At 39.6% G+C, this 24,481-nt stretch overlaps 1 protein-coding gene across 1 annotated transcript in view; it reads left to right on the forward strand.

The window, feature by feature from the left end:
- The window catches only part of itgav (integrin, alpha V), a 134,813-nt gene that overhangs the window by 50,250 nt on the left and 60,082 nt on the right, over positions 1-24,481 (forward strand). Inside the window, exons 4-12 of the mRNA XM_060827351.1 lie at positions 4,073-4,187; positions 7,820-7,881; positions 8,648-8,693; positions 8,990-9,115; positions 11,262-11,306; positions 14,199-14,242; positions 19,320-19,376; positions 19,477-19,529; positions 22,262-22,467. Coding sequence (XP_060683334.1) covers positions 4,073-4,187; positions 7,820-7,881; positions 8,648-8,693; positions 8,990-9,115; positions 11,262-11,306; positions 14,199-14,242; positions 19,320-19,376; positions 19,477-19,529; positions 22,262-22,467 — 754 coding nt within the window. The remainder of the gene's footprint in view (positions 1-4,072; positions 4,188-7,819; positions 7,882-8,647; positions 8,694-8,989; positions 9,116-11,261; positions 11,307-14,198; positions 14,243-19,319; positions 19,377-19,476; positions 19,530-22,261; positions 22,468-24,481) is intronic.

Consider the following 24,481-nt stretch of genomic DNA (forward strand, 5'->3'; position numbering starts at 1 on the left):
TGGGTCCATACTTGAAATGTTCAAAATAGAGCACCTAGATTCTGTGGGTCTGTTTTAACAATATTGTTTATATCTTTAGCCCCATTTCTGGCCATTGGTATTCCCCAAGATGTTGATTTGGGGTGGGTGTGGGACCTTTAGTGGCATCACTGACACTTACCAGGCAATTGTGTTATTTCTTGATCGAGATGGTTCATAACTGGCATGACAATGACTTGTCACTTATTAGATCTGTTGTAGCCTGGCACGGGCTGTTTCCGTATAGAAGGAATTGTGAATAGAATAGTGTGACCAGAGAACAGTTTCATTCCTGATTTGCGAGGGAGAGAATATCATATCATGAATTGAGGTTGAAGATGCTTGTCCAGGAGCAATGTCCAGGAGCTGCAATGATTGATTCTAGTACTCTCAATTGTTTTTTTCTTTGACAAGGAAGATTTTGATCACTTTTGACTTGTCTGAAGGTTATATCAGGGACAATGATGCCAGAAGGTTGTAGGCAGCTACCCTAATTTCCCAGAATTCAGCTCTTGCCTCCTTGTTTGGGTCAAAGCTGGAGTCAAAATGGATCTGGCGGAACTAAAACTGAACAGGAATGAGTAGGTGGCTCTCAATGGAATTTTGATGACTCATTTACCTCAAATGTTTGGGAGGAGACTAATGGAGTGAATTATCTTTTTTTTTGGTAGTGTGACATAACTGAGCAGTCATTCTATTACTGGATCCATGACAGGGTGTACATAAGTGATGCAGTATCCAAATAATGTAACCCTGCTTGTCCGCACCCTTAAAACATTTCCCTGCCACAGACATACATTAGAGTGGCTATTACATGGCTTTTGTGAGGACAGATGGCACGGTATTGCCACATTAAGGTGACACTGCATTTGTCAGCTCCGAGCAGCCAGTTGCTTTCCCAGCAGCCCATGCCACATTTCTATGAAAAGAAGGGTACACGTGTATCCAATGCATAGGCTGGAAAACTTTGAATGGACAATAACTTGACATCACATAGCACCATTGGATGATATGATTCCAGCATTCCAAATTTGGTCGACGAATGTAGAGACAGCTACTTTGCTGTTCAGACTGCAAACAATAGCATGAAGATAAAACTTGCAATGTAGCATATTTAAAGAGCCATTCACCCAGCTTTCAGCAACGATAATGCTTTTAGGATTCTTTCTATGACACTATCTGGGAATAATTTTTGATGTGAGGTTTGAGATGTATTGGTGATTGTTGATGAAGTGTATTGATGTGATGGGGGGGTGGAGACAGTGGGGTGGATGACCTCTCGATGCGAAAAATACTAAGTATAGTGCTACAGTGGAAATGCTTCGGAGTCTACATAGTAACAGTAAAATGGAGCAGAAGTTTTTTTATTAAAACAATTATCCTGGTGTTGTGGTCATGGGCTATACCTGCATTTATTGCCCATCACTAATTGCCCTGGAGAAGTTAGTGGTGAGGTCCTTTCTTAGACCACTTCAATCCTTGGGATGTAGGGACACCCACCATGCTTTCAGGAAGGGAGTTGTAGGAATTTGATCCATGACAGTGAAGGAACAGCAATGTAGGTCCAAATCAGGGTGTTCTGTTACTTTGAGAGAACTGTCCATAAGACATTGGAGCAGAAGTAGACCATTCCAGCCATCAAGTCTGCTCTGCTATTCAATGACATCCATGGCTGATTTTAATAATCCTCAACTTCATTTTTCAATTTATCCCTATAACCCACGATTTTCTCCATTGATTAAAATTCCATCTGAACTTTTAAACTAATCAATGATAGCCCTCTACACCAAAGAATTTCACAGAGTCACCACCCTTGGAGAGAAAAAAGATCTTCCGTCTCTCTGCCTTAGGTGAGTGACCCCTTACACAATATTCCGTCCTCTGTCCTGGACACTCCTCCAAAAGGAAATAACCTCTGCATATTTACCCTGTCAAGCCCCCTCAGAATTGTGTTCATATCAATAAAGTATCCTTTCATTCTTCTGAACTCCAAGTACAATCTCAACCTCTCCATCAGAAAATCCCCAACATGCCCAGGATAACCCAGTGAATCTTCTCCAGATTTCCTTCAATACAATATATCTTCCCTTTTAGATAAGGGACCCAAAACTATTCAGAGTGTTCCAGGTGTGGTCTGACTAATACCTTGTGTAGTTTTCACAAAACCTCCCTATTTTTATATGCCATTACCTTTTAAATAAAGACCAACATTCCATTAGCCTTTTCCATTACCTGCTGCACTTGGCGATTAGTATCTTGAATTCATGTACAAGGATTCTCTAATCCCTCTGTGCTACTGTCTCACTTCATTTAAATACTGTTCAGCTCTTCTATTCTTCCTGCAACATTTTTCCACATTATGTTCCATCTGCCAAGTTTTTGCCCATTCACTTAACTTCTTGTTATATCTCTCAGTATGACTTTTGTGTTTCAGTCAAACTTGCTCGCCAACTATTCACTTCTGTCATCCCAGTCATATATTGTAAATAATTGCACCTCCAGTTCTGACCCTGTGAATCGCCACTGGTTACAGAGTAACTTCTTGAAAATATCCTCTTTCAACCTACATCTATTTATTAGCATAGATAAAGGACTGTCTAACATGTTATTCCCAACACCATGAATTCTTACCTTATGTGGTACATTTATGTGCAGCACCCTGTGCAACACCTTTTTGAAATCCAAATGTATTATAGTTATTGGTTCTCTTGTATCTACCCTACTTGTTTCCATTTATCTACTGACGTCATCTTCTAGGCATTAGAGGCCATGGATTTGGAAGGTTCTTCCAAAGGAATCTTGCTGAGTTGTGACTCCCCTTTTTATAAATGTGAGTGTTGTTGACATAGTGGCAATGTCTCTGGACTATTAGTAACCCAGGCTAATGCTCTGAAGACATGTATTTGACAGTGAAATTCGAATTCAGTAAAATTGGAACTAAATGATTGGCGGATTGGTGAGGACAATGTCAAGTAGGTTTTCCTCTTGTTGTTTTCCCCATCACCTGCCATAGATACAATCTAATAGCTATGTTTCTAAGACCTCAACTAGCTCGTTCAGTGTTGAAAATACTGAGCTCCTCCAGGTGGCAATCGTTGAAGTTTCCCATTCAGAGTTTATTTCTGCTATTACTGCTTTTAGTCTTCTTCCAATTGTTGTTCAACATGGAGGAGTCCTGCTTAATCAGCTGATGTGGGGATGTTAGATGGTTATTCACACAAGGTTTCCTTGCCTTTTGGCTTTGTTTGACCTGATGCCATGAGACTTCACGAGGCCTGGAGACAATGTTGAGGACATTCGGGGCAACAGCTCCTTTTGCTCCTATTGTATATCCTTCCCTGAATGCAAATCTAGCCCCACTGTATTCTAAGGACAACAACCTCCTTTGTGGATGTAAGGACTCAATTCCTCAGATCTCCTCAAAGCCATTTGCTGACTTGAATAGCATTTTGATAAATGCCCAGGCAACCACAACACCGCCCCCCACCGCCCACTCCCCAAGCAACAGGGGCTTTTCTAGGTCAGGCCAATCTCTTGGGTTATGAATTACTCACTAAACTTGTAACTGCACACTATTCTGTCCAACTCTCTGTTCCTCGTGTGTACTTATGCGTGTAACTGTCGGTGAGTGGCATAGCATTAGTTTCTTGGGATGAGCATATGAATACATATCCTTCTATTGTGAAAAACGTTTTGCTAATTATTGAAATTGTCCATGCAGTTAGATGAGGGAATCAACATATTGTAATCAGTCGGCTTTTGAAAAGGACAGACAGGAAGGAAGGTTCTCTCTTACCCCATCAGTAATAGTACTTTCTGGTAGAAGGTAAACCATTTTAAAAGTTACATTACTGCCTTATTCTTGAGGTCGCCTTTATGTGGCATTCATTGACTTGTAAAAATATTTTCAAGTATTCTGCTATGTAGTGTTTCCATTTGTAGAATTACTGCTGTGTAATATTCAAATTAAGAACCTAAAGTTGGATGTTACTTAGCTTATTGATAATGAAGTGCTGGAATATCCTAGCCATCACTAATATTTATGTGTGCCCAGGCTTGTGCTCCTCGTTATCATTGGAGAACCTTAAGTCGCCAAGAGCGTGAACCAGTGGGTACCTGCTTCCTTGCGGATGGGGATAAGATAGTGGAGTATGCACCATGTCGATCAGGTTAGTTGGAGGATGATTTCTCACTGCACCCTCATGGATACCACTTTAAAATTGAATAGCTGATTTTCTAACATTGCATAAACACCAAACCTATTGGAGAAGTTATTGTAACCAAGAGGATCCTTTACTGAAGCCATTTCAAAGACTGGTCAGAAACATTTTTACTGTTGTATTTATAGACATTGTGAATTTTTTTTTTAAACACAAGCAACACTTTGTCATTTTTTAAAATCTTACGGGAGTAAAGCTTTTTGAGGTCCGCTGCATTGGACATCATGGTGGCTCAGCGGTTAGCACTGCTGCCTCGCAGCGCCAGGGACCTGCATTCAATTCCTGCCTTGGGCAAGTGTCTGTGTGGAGTTTGCACATTCTCCCCATGTCTGTGTAGGTTTCCTCCAGATGCTCTGGTTTCCTCCCAAAGATGTGCAGGTTAGGTGAATTGGCCATGCTAAATTGCCTGTAGCGCTAGGTGCATTAGTCATGGTAAATGTAGGGGAATAGGTCTGGGTGGGTTGCTCTTCGGAGGGTCTGTGTGGACTTGTTGGGCTGAAGGGCCTGTTTCCACACTGTAGGTAATCTAATCTAATCATTATTGGTGGGGGGGGGGGGAGTCAACCATTTTGTCAGCAGCTCATTAGAAATTCAGGAGAGCATAGACAATAATCTTTCATCAATGTCAGTGCCTGGAAATCACAATCAAAACAAGCTCTGTTTTCCAATGGGTTATCACCAATTGGGACATTAAGTTTCAATTTAGGTTCTCTTTTCCAATTGTTTTGCTTGTGTTTTCTACAAAATTTTTATCTTGAGTATCTGTAATGGTCGAAGGATTCAAACTGTTGTAAAACAGTGTGTATTTAAGGCTAATAGAAATTACTTTGCGCATGAAGAGTAATTGGCGAATAGATGAGACTCCTGAACTAGTCAGTGCAAGAAATCAACATGGCATCCATTCATAACAATTGGCTGAAGTGATGGAGTGCAGTGGGTGTGGAGTATACTTTTTTTGTTAGTTTTGCCCATGTCATTCCCTCTCATCTATCTTTTGGGAGCTGACTTGAAACAGTCATTGAAATTTCTGCGCGACACTGTTAAACTAGTAAAGAAGTAATCATTAACTTAGATTTTAACTTCCTGCATTCTGCTTGATTCTACTTTGCAGTTTAATAGTTAATTAGCACTGGATTACTTGTGATTTATGTCAAACTTTGCTTTAAAGTATCTCCAACGACTTTTATGGAAAAATAAGTAAGCTGCCAAAATTACTGAGAGTTATTTGCAACTAGTATTTCGGAGTGTTATAATGGTTTCAATATAAAATATTCAGCTGTGGTTGCAATCTCTGTTCATTAGGGTCAAATTCCCTGCCTGCATTCCCATGTAACAGTGGTTATCTCATCTGATCCCTGTGTCAATAGGGTCTTCACAAGAAAAGGTTGATCAAAAACGTAGTGTAGTTTCTTTTAAGCATGAATAGATGTCATTAGGTCCTCATCAGAAATGTTTCAAACTACTTTTAAAAAGTACAGAAGCAGTGTTCATTGACATGGTGGTTCTGCAGCACCAAATTGTCCTTCATTCAAATAAATTGGCCTTTTGTTCAGTGGACCTCTGAGAGGGACTTGAGTGCAGCCCAATATAATCCCAATTCTTTCTGGTTGGCAACAGCTGAACTATACTCTGGTGCCAAACTGAATGAGATCAAGAATTTTGTTCTTTATATATAAAAAACGAGTTCCAGTTATACAGATGTTTTCATAACCTCTGAGTGTCCCAAAGCACTTCATGGCTAATTGAAGCCCTTTTAAAGTAAAAGCAATATTTTAACACAGGAAACACAAGCAGATTTGCTTACGGTAAGCTGTCTCACTTCCTAAACTTAAGAATCCTTAGCTGATTTATCAATGACTTGCCTTACGTCATTCGGTCATAATTGAGGATGTTTGCTGATGATTGCACAATGTTCCATAACGCTTGCAACTCTTCAGATACTGTGGGAGTCCATGTTCATAGGTTGTAAGACCTAGTCAAAAGATTCACACCATCCAAGTGCAAGGCAATGACCATCTCTAACAAGGCAGAATCTAACCACCTCCCCTTGACACTTAATGGAATTGTTATTGCTAAATCCCTCAATTTCAACATCCTGGGAGTTTTCATTACCCAGTCATGTAATTACTGTGGCTACAAAAATAGTTGAGAAGGTCAGAATTCTTTGGTAGATAACTCATCTTCTGACACCCAAAATATGTTGACAAGGCACAGCTCAGGAGTGGCATCAAAAACTCTTTCTCTTGGCTGGATGGATGCAGCTCCATTCATATTCAAGAAGCAGGACCCCATCCAGGACAGGGTTGGTTGGTACCACTTGATTGGTACCCCATCCACCACCTTAAAGATTTATTCCTTCCACAAGAAACATACAGTGAAAGCAATGCATACCATCTACAAGATTCACCATAGCATCTCATTAAGGCTCCTGAGATAGTATCTTTCAAATGGCAACCTCAGCCCAAGATGGGCAGATGCATAGGAGCACCATGACCTGCTAGATCCCATCAAGCCACACACCAACTGTTTTGGAGTTATGTTGTTGCTTCTTGACTGGTGCTGGGGCACAATCCTGGAACTCACTTCTTGACAGCACTGTGGGTGTTCCTACCCCTCATTGGCTCCAGGACTTGAAGAAGGAAGCTCGCCAGCACCATTCAATGGCAGTTAGGGATGGGCAATAAATGCTGTCCCAGCCAGCAATGAATATGTCCTGTGAAAGAATAATATAAATTTAAAACAATGTAGTGTGTGATAACGACCAAATAATCTGTTTAAATGTTATAGATTTGAAGAATGTTGACCTGGTCAATGGCAGTATTCTGTTTGAAATAGTGTAATAGAATCATTTGCACCCCTTTCAGAAAGTAAACTAGGCCTTGTTTAACTTATCCACTGAAAGATAGTACCTCTGAGAGTGTAGCACGCCTTCTCTTTTACTCACAGCGTAAACTTTTTTTTTGTTTGGTCAACTGTTGGAGGCCTCCATTTAAGAAGTGATCTTGGATCTAGTGATGGGTGTGAGGTATTGACATTATCTATCTGGCTGTCTACACACACATGAAAATGTTTAGTTGTTCCAAAGGTAGGAAATTGGGAAATTGTGGCATTCTGGCATGGTGAGGGGAGGCAGAGAAGGTGGGAGGAAGGGAGAGTGAGGGTATTTTGAAAGATCGGGAGAGATGCAGTTTAAAAGGTTAAATGCTAGTCTGGAGCAATACTCCTGCTCCTCTTGGTCCATGAGATAAGCAATAAAGAGACTTCGCTAGTATTTTTTTCCAGTTTTCTTTTATCCCAGAAACTTAAAAAAATGAAATGGAATAGGCACCTCGCTTTAAAAGGTTGCCCACCAACTGCCTCCAGTGATGGCTTTTCATTAAAGATGGAAGTGGGAGGGTTGTGGTGACTTGGGTTCACTTTCCAAATTTTCAGCATTTTAACTGTTGATACTATGCAAAAGAATGTATTTCCCCATTCATGTTACCCTGCCCTTTCAGTGAAAAAGTAATGTTAGCACCATGAAATCATTTTAAAAGCATATCTCAACAATAACGCATGCCTCATGTTTTTCTTTTTCTAAGGTAAAACTGGAGCTGATGGTCAAGGATTTTGTCAAGGAGGTTTCAGCATTGACCTTACAGGGGTAGGAACAGAATGTGTTTTATCATTTTAAATGCATTTTGGCTAAATCTGATTAAGCCCATAAAATGCAGTGTATCTTTTATATAATAATTTCTGACTCCGCATAGATGATCCTTTCAAACAATTATGAGCAATATTTGCCACATGCATATAAGTTGCCTCACAAGCGTGACTTTCTCATTGAGTTTTTTTAATTTCATGATTTGTCTGTGTGAGAAAGCTTATGTCTGCAATGGCTTCCTCTCTGTAACAGTTTCCTTCCTGCAGCCACTTTTTTTTTGCATCAATATTTTTATATGTCTACATCAAGCATTTGTTTTGACTCTGCAAACTTTTCAAACTTTATTTACCATCAGTGGGTTTCCACTATATCACACAGAATCTGTCAATAATAAACAATAATTATTTACCATCTGGTTTTGCTTCCCAGAAAAATTGGATTTCATTCTTCATATTAACTAACATGACATCTTCCAAGAATTGCATCTGGAAATTCCCCATTATGATTCTTCTCTCTTCATTTATTGACTGAGGGTCCAGTTTAATATTTTTGATTACAGATAAAGTGCTATAAATTAAGATTATTCATCACAATGTTATTTTTCTTCTATAAGCTTGAAGCCATATTCTAATGATAAAACTATCTTTTGCCTCAGACAGTAAGGCATGTGCCCTGCCAGGAGTATTTAATTGTATAATATCGCATGATAATAGCTGTTTAAAAGAACAGATCTCAGTGTTTGTCTTTATTCCTTCACAAATTATAGGCTGGTAGAGTGGTTCTTGGGGGACCTGGAAGCTTTTATTGGCAAGGTAAAACTACAATACAAATTTTTGATAATAAAACATTGTGCATTTATGGGGTGTAGACTGAAACTAATTGCTTTGTTGACTATTTACTATTGATCTCATTTGGTTTGTTTTGATGCTTGAGGCATGACTTTAATATATATAACCTAACTTTTAAAAATCATGGAAAAAGTATATTTTCTTAAAGTAATATTGTAGATATTAATACAGATTTACTGTATTAAGTATTTAATTAGATTTTGATGTAGTGCTGCAGAATTTTTGTGTATTGTTCATTCGTAAACTTTATAATTCTGCAGGTCAATTAATCTCTGATGAAATTCAGGAAATTGTGACAATGTACAATTCATCAGAGATCATCACAACATATCCCCAACAAATTTCAACTCGTGGAGCGAATGCTGCGTTTGATGACAGCTACCTTGGTAAGTTGGGCCTTACTTTTCAAATAACACTGCTAGAGCAAATATGATTGAGCTTAATAATGGGTTTTTTAAACTTGTACAATTTAAAATAATTTCAAAATGAAGATCTTACAGCATTTGATGTATTAGAATTGATAGCTGTTGGGAACATTTTTACCAAGACAGGAAAGGCCAGTATTGCATCTGCTATAGGAATAGGATTGAAATCAGCAGAACATCGAAACAAACTTTTATGGTACCAAGTTATGAAAGAAAATCTTTTGAATTTAGAGGACACTTTTGAGGTTTTATTTTAATTGTGCCTCAGGAGAGGGTGAGAAAGCATGCTGAACCTTCTGGTGATCAAGCACCTGATTGGCTGCTGATCGCTTCCTGCCAGAATTGTAGACCCGGAGGAAGTACTACCAACCAGATGTGAGTAGCTTTCCGATCTGATACTGGCAGCTCCAGATCACCAAAACACAATGTGTAGGGCCTGCTGGTGCCACGGCTGGTGTAGGCCAAAGCTTTGACAAATAGGGTTAATGAGAATCCAAAGGGGTTCTCTAAATACATTTAAGGACAAAAGAGTAACTAGGGAGCGAACAGGCCCCCTCAGGCTGCCTTGCTGATCTTTATGTGTGGAGCCACAGGAGAAGGGGGAGATACTAAATGAGTATTTTGCATCAGTGTTTACTGTAGAGAAGAACATGGAAGATATAATTTTGGGAAATAGATTGTGACATCTTGAAAAATTACAGAGGAGGAGGTGCTGCATAAATGTTGATATAACCCCAGGACCTGATCAGGTGCATCCTAGAACTCTGTGGGAAGCTAGGGAAATAATTGCTGGGTTCATTGCTGAGATATTTTTAACATCGGTAGTCACAGATGAGGTGCTGGAAAACTGGAGGTTGGCTAACATGGTGCCAACTGTGTCGTCTGGAGATGTTACCTAAATCATGAAGCATCTGAAAATGATCCTTCCAACACAGCGAGCAAACCTACATCCAGAATATTGCGTTTCTAAGCAAGACACATGTTTGTCCAAAATTCGATGATTAAGAGTTTTTAAATTATAATATCAGAAAAGATGTGATATGTAATAGTTTTTCATCTGTAATTTTATATGTTTGATCTTCTAAAACATCAGTTGTTGGATTTGTAATACGTCTGTAGCAAGTATCCCTTGCGAGTTTAATTTAGACAAATGTGAGGTGCTGCATTTTGGGAAAGCAAATCTTAGCAGGACTGGTACACTTAATGGTAAGGTCCTCGGGAGTGTTGCTGAACAAAGAAACCTTGGATGCAGGTTCATAACTCCTTGAAAGTGCAGGCGCAGATAGATAGGATAAGTAAAAAAGGCATTTGGTAAGCTTTCCTTTATTGGTCAGAGTATTGCGTACAGGAGTTGGGAGGTCATATTGCAGCTGTACAGGATTTTGGTTAGGCCACCTTTGGAATATTGCATGCAATTCTGGTCTCCTTCCTATTGGAAAGATATTGTAAAACTTGAAGGATATACAAGGATGTTGCCAGGGTTGGAGGATTTGAGCTATAAGGAGAGATTGAATAGGCTTGGACTGTTTTCCCTGGAGCGTTGGAGGCTGAGGGGTGACCTTATAGATGTTTACAAAATCATGAGGAGCATGGATAGGATAAATAGACAAAACCTTTTTCCCGGGGTATGGGAGTCCAGAACTAGAGGGCATAGGATGAGAGGGGAGAGATATAAAAGAGATTAAAGAGGTAACTTTTTCACGCAGAGGGTGGTACGTGTATGGAATGAGCTGCCAGAGGAAGTGGTAGAGGCTGGTACAATTGCAACATTTAAGAGGCATCTGGATAGGTATATGAATAAGAAGGGTTTGGAGGGATATCGGCCAGGTGCTGGCAGGTGGAACTCGATTAGGTCGGGATATCGGGTCGGCATGGACGGGTTGGACTGAAGAGTCTGTTTCCATGCTGTACATCTCTATGACTCTGAGTACTGTCATATATAAAGCCAAGTTATCAAGAGGAGCCAGAAATGTTTCTGAGAACAATATTGATTGTACATACAATAGTTTCATCAAATGAGAAGTGTTTGATAAATTTGCAGTCTTTGATACACAATGTTCAGGCATCAACTTTGGCCAATCTTCTAAACATTGCCATTTCTTATTAGGCTATTCAGTTGCTGTTGGAAACTTTAGCAAAGATTCAGTAGAAGGTAAGTGATGATCCTGAATATTTAATGACAGTGAGAAGGTAACAACATCTTTGTTTTAATGGCTCACAACACCAGATAGTTGCCCTCACCCTAAAGTCAGGAAGTTGATGGAATTGATTCAATGGCAATGCATCGTCTATGACACAGTAAGGGGAATGTAACTGACCCCTGTGTCCCCCTATCGGGAAGGAGAAAATCGTTGTAAGTTTGTTTTCTCCTGATTTCTGTCTCCACTCACTTGACAGAGATTAAAAGATGATTACAAAATTCGAAATCAAATCTCTGCTTGCCAGAGGAGAATGTAATGTATTGCAGTTCATATCTTAAGAAAATAAGAACCAGGAGCAGGTGTAGGCAATTTGGCCCTTTTGAGCCTATGTTGATATTTAATAAGCTGACGGCTGGTCTGATTCTGGCCCTAACTCCACGTTTTTGCCTGGCCACCATAATCCTTGACTCCCTTGCTGATTAAAAATCTGCCTAATTCAGTCTTGAACATATGCAATGTTGCAGCCACCACTGCTGGCTAGGTTCAAAGAACTACACATACTCTCAAAACTCTCTGAGAGAAGAAACTCCTCCTTGCCCTCATCTTAAATAGCAAGCCTCTTACTTTTAAACTGTATTCCTTGATTACCCTGCAATAAGAAACAGCGTCTCAACATCTACCCTGTCAAGTGTACCTCAGAATCTTTTATTTCAATAAAATAATCTTTCATTCTTCTGAACTTCAGTACGTATAGGCCTGACCTGCTCAACCTTCCTTTCATAAGAAAACCCCTTCATTGCAGGAATCAATCGTGTGAACCTTCCCTGAATTGCTTTGAATGCTGTTATTTCCCTGAAGAAAAGAGACCAAATCTGGAAACAATACTTACAGTTGTGCTCTTATTAAGGCCCTATAGAACTGTATTAGCACTTCTGCTTTTAAACATTATTCAGCTTGAAATGAAGGTCTGCATTTTGTTTGACTTCCTAATTACTTACTGTAACTGAAAGCTAGCTTCATGTATAAGACCAGAAGACAGGAGTGGAAGTAAGGCCATTCGGCCCATCGAGTTCACTCCACCATTCAATCACTGCTGATGGGCACTTCAACTCCACTTACCCGCATTCTCCCCGTAGCCCTTAATTCCTCGAGACATCAAGAATCTATCAATCTCTGCCTTGAAGACATTTAGCGTCCCGGCCTCCACTGCACTCTGCGGCAATGAATTCCACAGGCCCACCACTCTCTGGCTGAAGAAATGTCTCCGCATTTCTGTTCTGAATGTACCCCCTCTAATTTTAAGGCTGTGTCCACGGATCCTAGTCTCCTTGCCTAATGGAAAAAATTTCCTAGCGTCCACCCTTTCCAAGCCATGTATTATCTTGTAAGTTTCTATTAAGTCTCCCCTTAATCTTCTAAACTCCAATGAATACAATCCCAGGATCCTCAGCCGTTCCTGATTTCTCTTCTGCGGTTTCTCTATTTAAGTAATATTTGGCTTTTCTGTTCTTCCTGATGAAAGTGAAGAAGTTTGCATTATATACCATCTATTGAATTTCTGCCCACTCATTTAATTTATCTAAATTTATTTGCAGTCTCACTTTGTTCACCACACAACTTTTCTTTCCTACCTATCTTTATCATGATTTAGGAACCATACACTCTGCCCTTTCTTGTCAGTCACTAACATCGATTAGTAATTATTGAGGTCCAGCACTGATCCCTGTAGCACTCAGTATTACAGATGCTTGTGGAAACCGAGCCCTGGGATATTTTGAAGCAGAAGTAAGTAGGGCCACAGGATTCAAGAAAGCAGCTCACCATTACCTTCTCAAAAGCAGTTAGGAATATGCAACAAATGCTGGCCCAGCCAGCAACACACACACCCCATGAGTGAATTAAAATAAAGTTTCTTGATAAGCAAATGGGTGAAAGATAATAGGGAGTAGGCAAAAATGTATTGGAATCAGATCAGTCGTTATCTTATAGAATGACAGAGCAGGCTTGAGGAATTAAATGGTCCAACATTGCTCCTGATTTGTATGCTTATATGCATGTTCATGTCCATGAGTTTGCCAAATGGAAAACTCCTATTTATTCAGATGCTCTGCTTCCTGTTAAATAAACAGTGTTCTGTCCACTGTAACATGTTAGCCTGAGCACATGAGCTCTTATTATTTGGAGTAACTTTTTATGTGTCTACTTTTCACATAGCACCTTTTGATATGCCTCTTGGCAGTCCAAATACAAAGAAATTAGCCAAACACAGTTTTCTTTTCACAAGACTGTGTTGAATATTTTTTCTATGTATCCAGTGATTATCTTCTCAATGATTGAAACATAGTCTGTATCATAGAGGTTAGGCACGCTGGCTCTTTTTTTCTCCCCCCTGTTTCTGGCTCCTGATGTTCTTGAACAGATGTGTTCCATTTTTGGTTTTCTATCTGCTGGGACCTTTCCAGAATCCAGACAATTTTGGAAGATTTATAACCAACACATCCAGTATCTCTGTCCAATATTGTTCAACACTTCTGTTATTTTCTTGTTTCCCATTATTAGCTCTCCATTCTCACTTTTGAGCTGAGGTACTTTGTGCCACTGAAAATGAACATTCTTTTCGAAGTATGTCCATTTAAAATATTGAACAACGTGGACTTCCTTCTAGACTCAGTGATCTGTTAATGATATCAAGAAGTAAAATTGGCGGTGGTGGGATTATTTCTATAATAGATGTATTGGTAGATAGAAGCAGGAGATTAAATGAGAGATTGTGAGCCAAGTCTTTATACTGTCATTGTGTGGTGTAATATATTAGTAGACAAACATTCTGTGCTGTATATGTCAATTGATTTTGATACAGAAATTTTGATTTTAATGTAGTAAAAAAATTCTTTTTCTTTCAGATTTTGTAACTGGCATCCCAAGAGGAGCAAAGTCCTTAGGCTATGTAAGAAGTGCTTATTTTATATATCAGTATTTCAGGAATGTTCTAAATAATTATGATTACTAGAAAATAACTGATTAGCTCAGTTGACAGGACAGCTAGTTTGCCATACAGAGTGAAGCCAACAACATGGGTTCAATTCCTGCACCAACTGTGGTTACCATGAGGAACTCTCCCTCCTAACCTCTCCCCTCTCTTCATAGAGTCATCCAGTTATACAGCACAGAAAGAGCCCCTTCATTCCATGCTGACCATATATCCCATTTGGTGGATATGTCCCATATCCCTTCCTATTCATATACCCATCCAGATGCTTTTTAAATGTTGTAAATGTACCAGCCTCCACCAGTTCCTCTAGCAGCTCATTCCATACACACCCCATCATTTGCATGAAAAAGTTCCTTCTCAGGTCCCTTTTAAATCTTCCCCCTCTCACCTTAAACCTGTGCCCTCTAGTTTTTAACTCTCCTTCCTTGGGGAAAAGATCTCGGTTAATTAACCCATCCATGTCCCTGATGATTTTACTTACCTCTCTAAGATCACTCCTCAGCCTCCAATGCTCCAGGGGGGAAAAAAAACCCAGCCTATTCAGCCTCTCCCTATAGCACAAGCCGTCCAATCCCAATAGCATCCTTGGAAATATTTTCTGAAACCTTTCAAGTTTAATGTCATCCTTCCTATAGCAGGGAGACCAGAATTGAATGCAATACTCTAAAAGTGCCTTCACCACACCTATACCCAATGCACTGACCAATGATGGTAAGCATACCAAACACCACATTCACCACCCTGTCTATCTACAACTCCATTTTCAAGGAACTAAGAACCTGCATCCCCACCCCCTTTGTTCAGTAACACTCTCCAAGACCCTACCAATAACTGTATAAGTCTTGTCCTGATTTGCCTTACCAAGATGCAACACTTCACATTTATCTAAATTAAACTCCACCTGCCAGTGGCCCATCTGATCAAGATCTGAGATAACTTTCTTCACTATCCACTACTATTTTGGTGTCATCTGCAAACTTCCAAATCAATTGTATAAATGATAAAAAGCAGTGGACCCAGCACCTATCCTTATGGCATAACACTGGTTACAGACCTCCAGTCTGGAAAACAACCCTGCACCACCACCCTCTATTTTCTACCTTCAAGCCAGTTTTGCATCCAGTTCGCTAGCTGTCCCTGGATTCCATGTTATCTCACCTTGATAATCAGTCTATCATGCAGAACTTTGCAGAAGTCCATGTAGACAATTTCTGCAACTCTGCTTTCATCAATCTTATTTGTCACTTCTTCAAAAAACTCAATCAAGTTAGTGAGATGCAATTTCCCTCTCCTTAATCAATCCTCACCTTTCCAAATCCTATATCTCGGAATCCCCTCCAATGACCTGCACACCACAGTTCACTGGCTTTTCTTTACATGAAATGTGGCACCACGTTAGCTAACCTCCAGTCTTCTGGCACCTCACCTGTAGCTATCCATGATACAAATAACTCAGCAAAGAGCCCAGCAATCACTTTGCCAACTTCCCACAATGGTCTAAGGTACACCTGATCAGGTCCTGGGGATTTATCCACCATTATGCATTTTTAGACATCAACTGCCACCTCCTCTGTAATATGGACACTTCTTTCAAGATGTCACTATTTATTTCCCCAAATTCTCTAGCTTTTGTATCTGTCTTCTCAGTAAATACTTGTTTAGGATCTCACCAATCTCCTGTGATTCCACACATGGATAGCCTTGTTGATCTTTAAAAGGGCTCTATTCTCTCCATTTTTAACTTAATGTATTTGTAGAATCTCTTTGTATTCTTCTGAAGATTACCTCATGTGCTCTTTATGTCCTCCTGATTTCCCTTTTGAGTATACTCCTACTGCCCTTATATTCCTCTAGGGATTCACTTGATCCTAGATGTCTGTACTTGACCTATTCCTCCTTCTGTTTCTTGATTGGAGCCTCAATCTCTCTAAGCTTCTAGCATTCCCTACACCTACCAGCCTTGCCTTTCACCTATTAGGAACATACTGTTTCTGCATTCTTGTTATCTCATTTTTGAAAACCTTCCACTTTCCAATCATCTCTTTAACTGCGAATAGCCTCCCCCAGTCACTTTTGAAAGTTCTTGCCTAATACCATCAAAATTAATGTTCCTCAATTTAGAACTTTAACTTATAAATCTGGTCTAATCCTTTTCCATAACCATTTTAAAACTAATAGAATCATGATCGCTGGCCCCAAAGTGCTCCCACTGACACCTCTGTCACATGCCCCATCTTATTACCAAAGAGAAGGTCAAGTTTACTGCTTCTCCAGTAGGCACATTCATATAGAGTCAGAGAGTTGTACAGCACGGAAACAGACCCTTCAGTCCCACTCATCCATGCCGAACAGATATCCCAACCCAATCTAGTGTCTCCTGCCAGCACCTGGCCCATATCCCTCCAAACCCTTCCTATTCATATACCCATCCAGATGCCTTTTTAAATGTTACAATTGTACTAGCCTCCGCCACTTCCTCTGGCAGCCCATTCCACACTTGCACCTGAATAAGAAAATTTTCTTTTACACACTTAACAAATTCCTCTCCATCGAAGCCCTTAACACAATGGCAGTCCCAGTCTATGTTTGAAAAGTCAAAATCCCTGACTATTACCACCCTATTATTCCTACAGATATCTGAGATTTCTTTCCACATTTGCTTCTCTATTTCCTGCTAACTATTGGGAAATTTATTGTACAATCCCAATAAGGTGATCATCCCTTTCTTATTTCTCAGTACCACCCAAATAATTTCCATGGACTTACTTCCAGGAGTATCCTCCCTGTGTATAGCTGTAATGTTATCCTTAACCAAAAATACCACTCCCTGTCCTCCCTTGCACCCCCTCCTCCCCAAATCTGTCCTTTCTGAAGTATCTATACCCTGGAACATTAAGCTGCCCCTCTCTGAGCCACGTTTGTGTAACAGTTATGTCATTCCAGTCCCATATTCCTAACCATTACCTAAGTTCATCAGCCTTACCTTGCATTGAAATGAATGCAGTTTAATTTATCAGTCTTACCTTGTTCTCTACTTTGCTCTTGCCTGCCCTGACTGTTTGTTTGACTTGCTCCTCTTCTCAACTCAGACTTACCAACCTCAGACTTGTCTCTTTTCTATTACTTTGGACTACCACCGCCACCCACCAACCACCACCACCAAATCAACGCCCATTAGTTTAAAGCCTTCGTAACACTAGCAAATCTCTCTGCTGGATATTGGTTCCCTTCCAATTTAGATGCAACCCTTACTTCTTATATAGTTCACTTTACCCCAGAAGAGATCTCACTGATGCAAAACTGTAAATCCCTGCCTCCTGCACTAGATCCTCAGCCATGCCTTCATCTGCTCCTATTTCTACTCTCGCACACGCTACTGAGCGTAATCTAGATATTACTACCCTCAAACACCTTCCTTTTAACCTCCAGCCTAATTTCTTATATTGTCTCTGCACAACCTTGTCCCTTTCTCTACCTATCTAATTGTCCTAATGTCTACGCTGACCTACTGATCCCTCTCCCCGTTGAGAATATTCTGTACTCTCTCCGAGACATCCTTGACCCATGGTTCCACGGAGGCAACACACCATTCTGATTTCTCACTGTCGGCCACAGAAATACCTGCCTGTGCCTCTGAGTAGAGAGTTCCCTGCTACAATCAATCACTTGGAACCTGGCGTACCCCTCATTTCATCAGTCTTGGTAACAGAAATCTGGTTGTCTGGTTATATTCCCCTAAGAGACCATCACTCCCAAAATTATCCAAAACAGCGTACTTGTTTGAGATGGGAATAGCCACAGGAGACTCCTACATTACTTGCCCACCTCTCCTACCTTTCCTCGTGGTAACCTTTCTACCTGACCGTATCTGCAGTTTTTCTACCTTCCTGAAGCCTCTATCCATCCCACCCCCAGCTCCTGTAAATTCCTCATTACCTCTAACTGCCACTCCAATGATCCATGCAATACAATAAGATTCACAGCCAAACACACTTGCTGCAGACATAATCTCCAGCCACATTGAAATTGTCCCTCATCTCCCACATCCAACAGGAAGAACACATCACTCTGCACCTTAAGCAATCTACAGACTGAGAATATATCCAAAAAACAATCGCTACATACTTTCTCAAAAACTCAGTGTTAGCACAGTCAAGAACACTGCTCTAGGATAACTTAGTACCTATCTTTTATGTGAAAAATTCAATCAAGGGGCAGATGTCAGTAAAACATAAAAAATAAACACTCACTCTACCAACTATTATTGATTCACAAAAACAACTATGTTAAGATATATAAATCTTAAAATCAAACACTTAACTGGTGAGGCTGTAAAATCACTGACCACTCCAAGCTGCTGTGTATGGTTTTGATAATGAGGTTTCCCAGCTCAGCTGTAAAACTGCATAAAGAACTTTGTTTTCTTTTGACAATCTCTAAAGCTGTTTATAATTTCACAGCCCTCAGGTTAAACCAGTCCATCAGAGCAATCTTACTGTCCCCTGGGACTATGGCGACTTTATCTTTTTATTACTAGCAAATTCACGTTTTATGTGTCATAATATGGTGCTTTGAGAATGCATCTAAGAGCGTCACAATTAATACTATTTTGGAAAACAAAAGTGAGTTTTTAAAAAATTGCAACAACTTTCAGCTGTCAAACACAGTCAAGTTCTAACAAACTTTGAACAGTCAATGACAATTTGAGTGCTGATGAAGGAAGTAAGGTTGGTCCGGATACCTGAACTCTTTCAAGTATTGGAGGGTGATCTTTTATCATGAGTAGATAGGACATCGTTAATTATCTTACACAGGGAAACAATGGCACCTCTTGACAACACAGCACCCAATTTAGTGTTGCACTGAATTGTCAGATTATTCCAATCCTAGAGTGTGAAGTCATGGCCTTGTGACTGAGGTGAGACAGTATGGATCATCTGTTTCAAAGCTTAACAACATAACAGGAATCATCCAGTTTTACTTGATGATTTTTTTTGTGTTTTGATGTATTCCATGTATTTATTATTGACAGGTTACTATTTTAAATGGAGCGAATATGGAATCCCTCCACAATTTTACTGGGGAACAGGTAAATGTTTCAGCAGTGTATTAAGAAATAATTTGTGTATTTTAATATATTTGATTACCAATAGAGAGAATGGATGACTGAGATTATGTTATTTTCACAGATGGCTGCATACTTCGGTTATTCTGTTGCGGTTACTGATCTCAACAGTGATGGGTAAGGGGGTGAAAACTGGGAGCAAGCAAATTTGGAAAAACATATTGAAAAACTTTTCTGGCTGATTGTTTAAACATGTTTTCTTCCAGAGTCAGACTAACCGTTTGAGTGTGACTGTTAACTTGTTCATTTGAACTTTAAGGACAAAATTAATTGATGAGTTGTGAATTATTATGTGAGCTATTTTTAATTTTTCCTTTCTTTTTTCATTTTAAATGCTTATTGAAAATGCATTGAAATAATGAGTTCGAAATAGAATATCAATGCAGGGTAAGAAAGTAAATTGTGAGGTGGACGTAAAGAGTCTACAAAAGTTTATAGTTTAGACAAATGGATAAAAGTATGGCAGACAAAGTATGATATGGGAAAATGTGAAGTCGTCCACTTTGACAGGCCGAATAGGAAAGCTGTATTAATTTGGTGGAGAAGAATCTCAAAAACTCTGGTACAGAGGGATTGAGGGGCCTTGCACTTGAATCTCAAAAGATTAATGGGGAGGTACGGTAAATTATTAGAAAGGCAAATGGAATGTAGTAATTTATTGTCGGAACATTTTACTATAATTGTAAATGATGTTGCCGAGAGATTATCTGGAGCATGATTAACAATTGTGTTTTCCTTATTTGAGAAAGGATACAATAGCATCAGAAGCAGTTCAGAGAAACTTCACTTGACTGATTCCTGGATGAAGGGTTTAATTTGGGAGAAAAGATTGGACAGGTTGGGCCTGTATCTATGGAAATTTATAAGAATGAGAGGTGCTTTTATTGAAACATATTCACTTCTGTGGGGAATTGATAGTGTGGGTGCTGAAAGGATGTTTCCTTGTGTCGGAGTGAATAGAACTAAAGGGCACACTTTAAAAAATAAGGACTCAATTAGGATGAAGATGAGGATTTTTTTTCTCTACAAGGACTGACTGTGGAATACTCTTCCCCGAGAGCTGTGAAGGCAGCGTCAATGAATAGTTTTAAGGATGAGTTTGATTCTTCAATGATATCAGAGTCAAAAGGTCATAGAAGGCAGAGACAAGACAATTAAACTTGAGGCCACAATCTGACCAGCCATTATCTTATCAGATGGCAGAGGAGGACCAAGAGTAGGCTGGCCTACTCCTGCTCTGAGTTATGCTAACAAATTTTATTCAAAAAACAAAGAACTATGGATGCTGGAAATCTGAAATGAAAATAGAGATAGCTGGAGAAACTCTGCAGATCTGGCAGCATCTGTGGAGAGAAAACTGTTTCTATCCCAGTGACCGTTCTTCTGAGGAACAGATAGTTTCTTTAGCTATTTGTTTGCGTTTCAACCAGTATTCAAAAACTGGATTTAAATTGGTCAAATTTAATTCAAGATTAGGATTAGCAGCTGAATTTGAGGGTCAAGAACCACACTAAGACATGAACTGTTAAAACTAGCTGGTGTTGTGGGATTGTCTGACATCAGTTTAAAACAAAGTCCTCGATTCTGTGATTTGCTGATGGAAGATGTGACAATCCACATCCTTCTAGGCTGTGGGGAGTAGCAATCACTATCAGAGTCTATGGTTTATAGTATAATCAGCAAATTAGTAAAAATATCATTACAGCAAATTAGAATAGGAAGACTTGCTGAATTGGTAAATAACAAATATAAGAAGACATAATCAGTGCTGCCTTGAATCAAAGGGCATCTCAAAGGATCTTTTACAATTCATTTTAGCTGCTGCTTATAGTAAAGAGGCAGTGCCTTCAGAAGAGGAGAGAAGTTCATTTTAAAAGATTAACACCTTCACATCTGAAAAAATATGAACTTCAGTAGCAATGATAATCTCTTAACAGGAAATTTCAAAAACATCTCCATATAGCAAATTTGAAGTTTACTATGTTCGTTCAGTTTGATTGCTAATTTTAATGCAGGTATCAGTTGGAAGATTTTTAACAGGACAAACATTTCAATTGAACTTCGCTTCAGTCATGGCAGAAGTCTCTGTTTATCTGATGTATGAATGAGAAATATCAGTTGGAATTCCTGAACCTGACCAGTGTGCTTGTTGAAGACTATCTATGTACTGACATTCAGTAATAGGAACCAGCACTAATTTAATATCCTCTGACACCAAATAGCCTCATTTTCATAAGAATAGAAGGATCATTGCTCGGTACTCTTACAGTCATCATGAGGATAATTAAGAATATCTAGTGGTTATATTCCACAAAATAAAATCTGTAAATTCTTTGCAGTTCATTGATTAGCTCAGTGCTATTACTAAATTACTTTTGGTTGATATGGTTCAAGTGATGGAGACCACATGCTACCATGATGACACAGTGGCTCAGTGGTTAACACTGCTGCCTCACAGCACCGGGGACCTAGGTTTGATTCCCGCCTCGAGTGACTGTGTGAAATTTGTGCATTCTCCCCGTATCTGTGTGGGTTTCCTCTGGGTGCTCCAGCTTCCTCCCACAATCCAAAGATGTGCTGGTCAGGTGAATTGCCAATGCCAAATTGCCTGTAGTGTTAGGTGCATTAGACAGGGGAATGGATCTGGGTGGGTTGCTCTTCGGAGGGTCTGTGTGGACTTGTTGGGCCGAAGTGCCTGTTTCCATACTGGAAGGAATCTAATCTAATGACAAAATTGTTCTTGTTTATAAGCATATTGGATATAATGTTTGCTTGTTTGGAGCTACATTTGTAAATCTTTAAGCAACCAAGTCTGCTACACCTTATAATGCTGATGATCTGTCTTTTAGACTTGATGATCTTTTGATTGGAGCACCTCTTTTTATGGTTCGTGGTTCTGATGGGAAGTACAGAGAAGTGGGCCAGGTGTACGTTTATCTACAAAAGTCACCGCTTAGCTTTACAGATGCCCTGAAGCTGACTGGCACAGAGACGTATGCCAGGTTTGGGTCTTCAATTGCACCTCTCGGAGATGTTGATCAAGATGGCTATAATGGTGTGTCACTTTTATTTATTTGCTGTTTAATTATATTGCTTAGTGGCAAAATAGTGTGAATAGACCTTAACTGATTTACATACAGCTTTTCAGATGTGTATGCTAATGAAAGTGTCACGTATTACATAATCTTCTTGGAGTAAGTGATATTCAAAAAAAGAATGGATTATTAGATCTTTCCTCCTTTGTTTTAGGAAACCAGACTTTTTATTCTATTGGCCTGCCTGGTGGTATGTTTGCACTTGACCTGGTTGTTGAAAAATCCAAGGAGCAGGCTATGAACCATTTGTAAAAGGTGAAGTCACCATACCAGACTGTAGGGCTACTGTCTCATTACGGAGAGTTGACTGGTTTAACGTAAGGGTCACCACGCATCAGGCCAAGGAAGAAGTTGAAAAGGAGAGTCCTTTATGATCACCTTAGCCAACGTGGAAATTGAACCCAAGCTGTTGGCATCACTCTGCATTGCAAACCAGCCTTCCAATCAGCTGAGCTAACCATCCCATTAAAACCTAGGTGAACACAAGGATTTTACTACCCAGGCTGTCCTTGGTTCATTGCAGGCTGATACTGCTCACATGTGGTGGCTCCTTTTAAAAGGTGAAAGAAATATCCATTGGCCAAATATTAATCAAGAGGAGGGATGTTCCATATTTTACATTGTGTGTTCTTGTTCCTGAAAAGCAATGTTATTGAGAGTCCTTGTACAATAAGTGCAAACATAATTCCTGGCCATCGATTATTATGATTCCAACTAATGGTAATACTGGACAAGTCAGGTCAGAGTGAATTTTGGTTTAAATAGAACATCCGTTTCATTTTTGCAGTTGGTTAGCATGGTGGTTCATGATAGAATGTTTACTCACAACACTACAAATGTTCTTTCAAAAAAACAGCACAGGTTTATTATACAAAAGAAGAAAAAAACATTTTTAAGCATTTTTAAGTTTATAAATATTTTAACATAAACAGCAAAGCAACGTATAAACCATTTCCCAGCAATATCTCTTCCAGCTACTCAAATTCAGTAAAATGTCATTTCTAATGTAATGCTTTTTAGGTAACTCTTCAGGTCTGAAGAAGTCATACAAGACTCAAAATGCTAACTCTATTTCTCTCCATAGATGCTGCCAGACCTATTGAGTTTCTCCAGGACTTTGTGTTTGTAATATTTAAATTTTTCACTGAATGACCCTGCCCTGTCTTGATGCCCTAAAGACTTATTTTCAGTTCGGACTGCGTAGAGACCTCTTGATAGTCTATCTTATTTTTAATTCTGACAGTTTGAAAATTTCTACACAAACACTCAAAAAGTGAAGACTTCACAAATTAACCAGCCCTGGCTGATATGAAACTATTCTTCTGAACTGAATTCAAACTGTTAGTGGCAACCAGTCAAAGAAGTTTGACTTTGTAAGCATTTCATCAATTAGCTCCACAGGAATGCTGCTAGGTACAACGTACATCATGTGCCTTCTTAGATATTATGTCTTCAATTCACAATTCCATATTACTTTCTGACATTTTTTTAAAAATTACCTTTATAGCATTGAAACCACACATTTAATTTAAAATCCAAATTCCACATGATGACAGTATACACTTCTATCACAGCAATTTTGATTAGATTAGATTAGATTACTTACAGTGTGGAAACATGCCCTTCAGCCCAACTAGTCCACACTGACCCGCCGAAGCACAACCCACCCATACCCCTTACCTAACACTAGGAGCAACTTAGCATGGCCAATTCACCTGGCCCGCACATCTTTGGACTGTGGGAGGAAACCGGAGCACCCGGAGGAAACCCACGCAGACACGGGGAGAACGTGCAAACTCCACCCAGTCAGTCGCCTGAGGCGGGAATTGAACCCAGGTCCCTGGCGCTGTGAGGCAGCAGTGCTAACCACTGTGCCACCGTGCCCCCTACTTCTGGTCTCCTTGCAAAGGATGTTGTGAAACTTGAAAGTGTTCAGAAAAGACTTAGAAGGATGTTGCTAGGGTTGGAGGGTTT

The sequence above is a fragment of the Hemiscyllium ocellatum genome, chromosome 7, assembly GCF_020745735.1.
Source record: "Hemiscyllium ocellatum isolate sHemOce1 chromosome 7, sHemOce1.pat.X.cur, whole genome shotgun sequence".
In the NCBI taxonomy this organism is placed as follows: Eukaryota; Metazoa; Chordata; class Chondrichthyes; order Orectolobiformes; family Hemiscylliidae; genus Hemiscyllium; species Hemiscyllium ocellatum.